Here is a 9,563-nt window from a genome sequence, read left to right as displayed (position 1 = left end):
GTTTTACTTTCAGATGGGTCTCAGCTTACCAGGATAATGTCACAGACACAAGCATAGACACACAACATTTGTGATACTGAATAACACATAATTTCCCCTTAATTGGAAATGAGAATGAGACACAGAAAGAAATATACAAATATGCCCCTTTTTGACTGGAGGCCCAATGCCCTGCACATGCTGCTTTCCCTGCTTTAACACACACTTCAGCTCAGCACAGCTGGTGTGTTAGGAGGACAGAAAACACAAACATATGTACTAAAATTGAGGCCCAATCCCCTGCACATTTTAGTGCTTTCCCTGATTTAACACACTCACTGGGTTGGTTAAAAACCTAATTAGTCTGATCAGGTGTGTTAGGAGTAGGGAGAACACTAACAAAAGGTAATAAAAGTCTTAAGTATTTCTCAGTTGTGGTTCTGGAGCCCCACTGCCCCAGAGTTTTCCCACTGCTTCAAACCGAATTCCTGGTCATTCATAAGAACTTTTCCTTTTGGCCATTTAGCTGTACAATAGAGATCATACACTGATTTTGTAATTTTATTTTTTTGATTATTTTGCAGCATTTTAAAGATAAAGAACTAATTTTGATGTTCTTTTTGCACTCACTGATTTCAAGTAAAGCAAAATAAACAATTTAGCTGTCAATGAAATACAAATAAATACATTTCTTCTAGAAAATTCTGATCCAATAGGAGATTTTGAAGTGGAGTTCAGGGGTGGCTGGTATAAATAAGCTAGCAAGACTAAGCGCTTAAAATAAGGTTCCATTTTTGGCATCTACATTGCTTTACTTGGTGTAAATAAGCAACTTATTATTTTGGACTTCTGTGGCCCCAAGAACAATTCTGTAACCAAAGGATCATAAGACAACTGGCTAAAAAGGGGCTGGTTTATAGGTAGCCCAAGCAGTAGATTTTCACTGCTTATCTGTGATTCCATGTCAAATGCATTGTGACCTATTACACAGAGTTAAACATCCCCTAGATTTGGGATAAGTTTTCAAGCCCACAATGCTTAACTCTGCCTTCCTGTAGTCTTCAGTCTGGATAGATAGCTCAAAGTCATTATACTAATATTTAACTTCAGGTTATAGGTGTTTGTGTTTTAGTCAGTCACTAAAAATTTATTCGCAATGCCCTTGTGAGATTTTCATTGTGAATTATTTCTGATTAAACATTTAAACATGAAACACTTACTTATTCTTTCCCAATAACAATAAAAAAGTCAGTCTACCATGATGGTAGCATGGAGACCACATGCTTGTTGAACTCATAAATTGTTCTGCCATTGTAATTATCTCCCACTAGATGTGCACTTAAATCTTGAATTTCCTATTGAATTTTCTCAAACTGCTTTTAGCATGTAGCTCAATTATGGGCATGACAAAAAGGCAAAAGGCAGATGTTGATGGACAGTTGATCAAATTATCATAGATCCTAGATCATTATTCATTATTTAAATTTATAAACCCTAAGTAGGTCCTAGGATGACCTCAAGGTCTCATCCCAGTTGGCCATGCCTGGTAAACCTCCAATAGGAGGCAGCCAGGGGGCATCCTAATAAGATGCCCGAACAACCTCAACTGGCTTCTCTCAATGTGGAGGAGTAGCAGCTCTACTTTGAGCTCATCCCGGATGACTGAGCTCCTCACCCTTTTAAGTAGAATGTAGTCTGCCTTGATGTGAAGAAAGCTTATTTGCACTGCTTGTATTTGCAAATCTCATTCTTTTGATCATTAGCCAAAGTTCATGACTACAGATGAGGGTTGGGATGTAGACTGGCCAGTAAATAGAGAGCTTTGGCTTATGGCTCAACTACCTCTTCACCACTACAGTCCAGTACAGTGACCACATTACTGCTGCTGCCTGTCCCAGCCTGTGGCTGATCTCATGATCCCTCTTTCTTCTGTTCACTTGTGAACAAGACCTGGGATACTTAAACTCCTCCACCTGTGACAGGTTCTCTCTATTACCTGAAATGGGCATGTCATCCTTTTCCAGGCTGGGGCCATGGACTCTGACTTGGAGGTGCTGATCCGCATACTAACTGCTTCACATTTAGCTGCAAACTGCTCCAGTGCATGCTGGAGGCATCCATGCGATGGAGCTAAAAGGACATCATCCGCTAAAGGCAGAGATACCACCCTTCGGCCTCCACACATAATGCCCTCCTGACCTCAGCTATGCCTTGACACCCTGTCCATGAACATCACAAACAGGAGTGGAGACAAGAGTCCAACATGTACACTAAATGAGCTTGACTTAATGGTGGGTATATCTACACAGCTCTCACTCCAGGATTACAGATCCCAATGGCCCGGAATAGTGGCTCCAGCAACCCATACTTCTGCAGGACTTCCCACAGAATATCTTGGGAAACACAGCTGTAAGCCTTTTCCAAGTCCACAAACACACATAGACTGGGTTGGCAAACTCCCACGCCCCCAAACAATCTACATGGTGAAAAGCTGGTCCATTGTTCCATGGCGAGGATGGAATATGCATTTTTCGACTATCGGTTGGAATCTCCTATCCAGCACCTTGGCATAAACTTTGCCAGTGAGTCTTAGCAGTGTGATACCACAGTTATTGGCACACACCTTCTCTTAAAAATTGGGACCACCACCCCCAGTCTGCCAGTCCAAAGGGTACTGTTACCAAGGTCCACGAAACACTGCAGAGGTGTGTGAGCCTTGACAGCCCCACAACATCCAGAGCCTTAAGCATTTCCAGGCAAATCTCATCCACCCCTGGTGCCTTGCCACCAAGGAGCTTGCCAACTACCTCAGCAACCTCCACCAGGTAAATGTAGTCCCCAGAAGCCTCTGGCCCTGTTTCCCATGAGGGAGGCTGGTCTCTCAGGATTAGGAGTTCCTCAAAGTGCTCCTTCCACCAAACAACAATATCCTCATTCAAAGTCAGAGTTTCTCCACTCCTGCTGAATACAGCTGCTCAGAACTTTCTTGAAGCCCACCAAAAGTCTTTTTTCATGGCCTCTCCAAATTCCTCCAATGTTGTGGATTTTGCTTCAGCCACCACTACCACTGCTGCCTTTTTTGCCCATCGGTATATGTCTGCTGAGTCACGAGTCCTCTGGGACAACCCATTCCTGAAGGCCTCCTTGTTCAGCTTGACGGGCTCTCTCACCACCAGTGTCAACCAGGGGATTCTTGGATAGCTGTCCTGACAAGAACCAACAATCAATGGAGGTTTTGAACAGGATCCATTCATACCATCCATGCCTACCTTCTCTGGCACATGAGAAAAGTTCTCCTGGAGGTGGGAGTTAAAATAATTCTGAACAGGGGCCTCTGCCAGACATTTCCAGGACACCCATACTATTTGCTTAGGTCTGACTGGCAGTCTTCCCTGCCATCTAATTCAACTTACCACCAGATGGTGATCGGTTAACAGCTTTGGTCCCTCTCTTTATCTGAGTGTCCAGAACATATGGCCCCAAGTCAGATGAAATGACTTATATTATGAGTTATATTATTTTCCAACACCCAAAAGCTGACTTTACTGAAATTAGTAGCAAGGATTTTGCTGTTGTCCGCATTCTTGATTAATATCTTGTAACACACCAGAGGGTTCGTCTTGTGTGAGGATCGAACTCACAACCCTTGTGAGGGTAATCTGGAACTGAGGTGAACCACCAGGTGGACTGGTTGATGGCTTCAAGTGCAGAGCAATAGAGACTAGGTTGGTTAGCGAGGGAAGCAAATAGTTTGAGGTTCTTTGTGGACATGAACTGACTACAGTGCCATCTAGATAAACTAAAACTAGTCCATATGCAGCCTTTCAGCTTTGGTCAACCATATATTTTATTTAATCTCTGCATTTTTTTAGTCAGCATGTGGCTTGTCATATAAGCTTTTGTGCTGTGCTACAGTCAACATTCTGCCACCATCCTGATACACATTTGGTTGGGCTGCTACCATGACAACAGAGCTCTAACTGGTCAGCCTGATTGTTAACACATCCATACAATGCAAAAAATGAAGCAGTCTCCGAAGAAAAAACAAAAAACAAAAAAACAGGGGCTCCCGAGTGGCGCAACCGTCTAAGCGTTGGCCCTATCATCAGAAGATCGCGAGTTCGATCCCTGGTGATGCTACAGCCATCCGTAGCCGGGAGTCCAAGAGAGCACAATTGGCCTCGCTCTTTCTGGGTGGGTAAGATGGCCCCTCCTTCTCCCCCCATCACCTAACGTGATGCTAGTCAGCGCAAGCGTCTGTTAGCTGACGTAACAGATCTGGCGGTTGGCGTTTTCCTCCGAGCGCGTTAAACTGTCCAATGACGTTGCGTGAGAGGCAGGTCGAAAAGAAGCGGTGACGCTTCACAGGTCTCGGAGGAAGCCTGTGTTAGCCGTCACCCTCCTAACGTTGATAGTATCGCGTGATTGGGGGAGTCTTAACTAACGGGTGGAATTGGAGACAACTAAATTGGGGAGAAAATTGGGTAAAATCCAAAAAAAAAAAAAAACACAACATAGTGTTTCAGTCCATCTGTTTCCGACTCAATATGAAAGACAGCATTACAATACATGTGTTCATTTTCAAAACTTATGTGTGTTTCATCTATAAAAATCAGACTTGGTGTGAGCATGCCTCAACCTTTCACATGGCCTGGACCCACTGGGGGCCCAAAGTTTTATTACACGCTATAATCTAAAATTGCTCAACCAGTTTGCATTGAAATCCTTGAATTTACTGAAAAATAGTACATAATAAGCCTGGGATTTTAAGGGGTTAACATTGATCTCATGGCCTGAATGTGCTTCTGCTCACTGTGAAACTAGAAAATTAAAACAAAACAAAAAATCTGATAGGCATCAGTCTCATCTTTAGAGATGCAGAGGGTGGGAGTGCCCTCTGCTGGCCTAAAAACACATTAGTACCTTCACCACCCTAACCTATACTGCTGCAGGCAGATGTGACATCATGTTTGTATTTTTCTTTGCAGCTCATTAGTACATTGCTGTCTGTGACCCTCTGCTTTATTCCACTTACAGTTACAGTTTGTAAAACCACATTGTTATTTACTGGGCTGATCTTTATGTCTGTTTTACATCATTATATATTTGTATTTTAATGATCATCCCCTTCAATCTCAGATATCCACTCAGTGTTATGAAGAGTGTGTTTTAGTTCTAAAATATTCCTGGGTGATCACTGACCTAGTGTTTTCATTTCTGACATCTTGCTCTATTATACTGGTCATGTATTAAATTGTTTAATGTGGCAAAACATCAAACTAAAGCTGTTAGAGCTGTGACAAATGGTGGATCACACAAAGATCGAGTTTTGAACTCCCCGGAAGCCAAAGCAGCAAAAAAAAAATAGGAAGTGTATTTTTTTTTCAAGTAATTATTGACACCATACAGAATGTGATCACTTCAAAGAATTTGTCTTTATTGAATTTATTTTTCAGTATAAAACAGTCCTTACAGTTCTAAAATGTAAAAGGACATAGGTACTGTTATAAGAGCATGCTTGGATAATTTGTGTTCTTCCCATGCATACACTGTTATCCTCTTACTAGGTCAGCTCCATATGATCTTTCATTTCTCCACTGTCCCAGCCTCTTATTGGGTTCCTGAATGTAGCTCACAATGGGTGAAACAAAACCTGTGGATTAAGAATATATGTGATATGTTACATTATTTTTTTTCCCAACAAAATGTTGACAATCCTGAAATTAGTAGCAAGAATTATCCTATTGTCTATGTTGTGAATAAATATCTCTCTAATATCCATCATATTTATTTCTGGGAATGTCAAACCACAGGCCTAATATTTTCATGCTTTGAAATATGGCATTTCTTGGGTCGAGCACTTGACGTGAGTGACTTCCTCTCTGATGATGCACTTCAATCCAGAGATGTAGTGGTAAAATCAATGGCGGGTAAACCCTAAACTTCATCGGGCGCCCAAACTACATAAATAAACCAAAAATATATTTTCATTTCTTTAGTATCTAAATAAAGGATTTAATATTTATTATATTATATTAACTGATATACTTTTGTTAAAGTCTAATATGAAATAGCCACCAACAGACACCAAGTTTGCTTTAAACTAAATGCTTGAGAGTGTTCCTTGCTTGCTAGCCAGGGGTGCAAATTTGTTCTGATAGATTGCAGGGAGGGGGGCGCAATACAATATGGTTTTAATGACAAATGTAATTGGTTTCATATTGATGGAAAGTATTATCAATAAAATAAGCTATGCACTTTTTTGACAACCATCCGGCTGACAGCACAAAGATAATCTTGTATAATTTATGTGGAAAGGCCACGTCCCCCTAAAATGGTCCCCCTGAAATTAGATTTGACCTTACTTGCTTTCTTACCAAAATATTACTGATTATTTACTGTTTGGTCAGTGAACCTGAGACATGGATGATGAGTTCTCATCTGCAATTGGTTAAGGAATAAAAAGTAGATTGTTTCTTAAAAACCTTTGTTTAGTCAGGTTTATGAAGGTGTTGATTATTGGAGATGAGGCCTAGCTCATAACGATGCAGGTCATATGGCAGAGCAGAAGATGTTTGTCTTTTGCATTAGTTTTACTGGGGCTTTCTAGTAAAGGTATTTCTGCCCACATTCAGACCTGCTTTACTGTCAGCTGGAAAATCTCAGAGTGTGATTAAAACGCTAACTGGCCTCTTTGCCCTGAGGCGGTTGTGCTGCCGTTATTGCAATCTGGTTCTTGGGGTGGATTGCCCGCTAATGCCTTGAAAACAGGTCGACTGGAACTAAAACATAGGCACGAGTCCAGGTCTTTCCAAGTACCAACAATCAAGGGATATTATATAACAATAGGATTCAAAGCTGGCCCTTTCTTTAGGCCTTGATTTGTTCAGCTTGAGCAGTCAGCTTAAACACTGTTACATTCCTTGGTGGCCATTTGAATATCAGATGAGTGAATAAGGTCAGAGATAAATTAGCCACTCTTACAGCAGTGGGAGGATTCATACTCTGTTATAAAAACACATGGCAAAAGAGAAACCAAATCAAGTCAGCATTACTAAACAACTAGATCAGTTCCAACTGGCAGATCTGTGTCAAATTCAGATGAATTACACAGACTACAGGCAAAACATCACAGTTCAATACTGCTTTCCTGACAACAACTCATCTTGCAGAAAGGAAATCTACACAGCACCTATGTATAAATTTTTACTTGTTTTTCTCTCATGTGTATCTGTGTTCACTGTGTTTCTGAACCTGCTGGTGATCATCTCCATCTCTCACTTCAAGCAGCTCCACACTCCCACCAACCTGCTCATCCTCTCTCTGTCTGTGGCGGATCTTCTCGTGGGGCTGTTTGTTATGCCTGTGAATATAATGCAATTGATAGACTCCTGTTGGTATCTTGGAAAAATGGCATGCTGTGTTCTTCCAGTCATCAATTCTGTTTTATCATCAGCATCTCTCTGTAGTTTGGTTTTCATTGCAGTTGACCGGTACATTGCTATCTGTGACCCTCTGCTTTATTCCACCAGAGTCACAGTTTGTAAAACCTCATTGTTTATAATTCTGGGCTGGTCATCAAGTCTGTTTTATGTTATTCTGTATTTGTACTTTAATGACCATTTTCTTCCATCTCAGATATCCACTAGATGTGAAGGAGAGTGTGTAGTGGTCATAGCATATTCCTGGGTGATTGTTGACCTGGTGGTTTCATTTGTAGTCCCTTGCTCTGTTATACTGATCTTGTATTCAGTCATTTTTAATGTGGCGAGACGTCAAGCTAAAGCTGTTAGAGCTGTGATTAATGATGCCTCAAACAAACAAGGAATCAAAGTTTTAAGCTCCTCTGAAACCAAAGCAGCCAAAAAATTAGGCACTGTCATTTTTGTTTATCTTGCTTGCTGGATACCATTTTATTTAAGTTCACTGTCAACTGACAGCTTGATATTTGTGTCAGTGATATATACTGTGTTTGGCTGGCTAGTACTTATTAACTCCTCTGTGAATCCACTAATATATGCCATTTTCTATCCATGGTTCAGAAAATCAGTTACATTTATAGTAAAGTGTAGAATATTTAAGTCCTCATCTTCAAGGCTTAATTTGCTTCCTGAACAGTTTTAATTTCAGACTGGTTTCAGCTGGCCAGGGCAATGTCATGGACATGAGCATGGAGTCACTACATGTGTGATGCTGTACTACACATAATATGAAGTAAATAAAGTCTATTGTACCCTTAAATGCAAAGCAGGAATATGAAAAAGAAGGAAAGATACAAATATGCCTTTTTCTCTGATAAGCAGAATTTTGTGCTTCCTTAAAACTCATTTAATACACAGTTGGAACCATTAGACCATTTTTGTACCTTTGAGGTAAATTTACATTGTTTGTGTAGCTTTGTGACTAAAAGTACCTGCAAAGTGGGCTTTTTCCAACAGCATATCCTGATTCTGGAGGCCCAATGCCCTGCACATGTTTAATTTATATTGGCTAATAATTGGCTGATTTGCAACTAGACCACACTGTAGATTTACACCGCTTATCTGTGTTGTGTTGTGATATTGCCTATAGTGAATGACCCCCTAGATTCATTGTCCATTTGAGTGAATCTTTAAGAGCACAGAGCACTAAAGGTAAAAAATACGACAAGAACTGCTCCCATTTCAAGTCATATAGCTGTAGCCTATATTTAAGATTACAACACCGTGGTGGTAGCATGATGACCACCTGCTTGTTGAAGGCATTATATTTTCAGTTATTGTAATTATCTCCCATAGGATGTGTGCTTAAATATTTACATTCATAATGGATTTTCTCAACACTGATTTTAGCATGTAGCTGTGTTATGGGCAAGACAGATGATGAACAACAGTGACATAGTTAGGCCTGTTTTTCATCTCATTAATGAATTATTAAACTGATAAATTGGTTATTAAACTAAACATTTAATTATTAATTTGATGCCAGACTGAGGAGGTGTGATGAAAATGCAGGGTTTATTTTGAAAAATCAACACAAACACATTCAAAACTACCAAAGGCCACAAAGGGAAATATATAGTTAATATAGTTAAATATTATATAATCTAAATAAATGTAAATATATATATATATATATATAATATATATATATATATATATATATATATATATTTATATATATATAATCTAATAGATGTAAATAAATCTAATAATCTAAGAGTTCTCTTCCTTACTATCATCACACACTTTTAAAAGTGAAAGTACCAGAAAGGGACATGGAAGAACCATATTTGGTTGCCTAAAGAACCTTTCAATGAATTAAATAAGAGTGTCAAGAGCCTTCACAAGAGCCAACTTCAAATAATCTCCATAAAATAAAAAAGAACCCTTAAATTGGTGAGGAACAATGTGTGCATTCTTTGTATGAAAGTTTCTTATACATGTAAATGGTTATCCACACCCACAAATCTCAGTTACACACATGGTTCTTTAGGAAACTAAAATGGCTCTTCTATGGCATCATATGGCACTTTGTACAGTCTTCATACATACAGACTTTAATCACAAATGAAAGGCATGGTTCAAAGTAAGCATTGTACACCG

At 39.7% G+C, this 9,563-nt stretch overlaps 1 protein-coding gene across 1 annotated transcript; it reads left to right on the top strand.

The window, feature by feature from the left end:
- Positions 1–7,071: 7,071 nt before the first annotated feature.
- Positions 7,072–8,103, top strand: LOC118825152 (trace amine-associated receptor 13c-like). The gene has a single exon (XM_036595703.1). It carries the CDS (start codon positions 7,081–7,083, stop codon positions 8,101–8,103), a length of 1,023 nt encoding a protein of 340 aa, XP_036451596.1. The 5' UTR covers positions 7,072–7,080.
- Positions 8,104–9,563: the final 1,460 nt, after the last annotated feature.

This window comes from Colossoma macropomum, unplaced genomic scaffold (genome assembly GCF_904425465.1).
Source record: "Colossoma macropomum unplaced genomic scaffold, Colossoma_macropomum, whole genome shotgun sequence".
Taxonomy (NCBI): Eukaryota; Metazoa; Chordata; class Actinopteri; order Characiformes; family Serrasalmidae; genus Colossoma; species Colossoma macropomum.
This window is presented reverse-complemented; position numbering and strand designations above follow the sequence as displayed.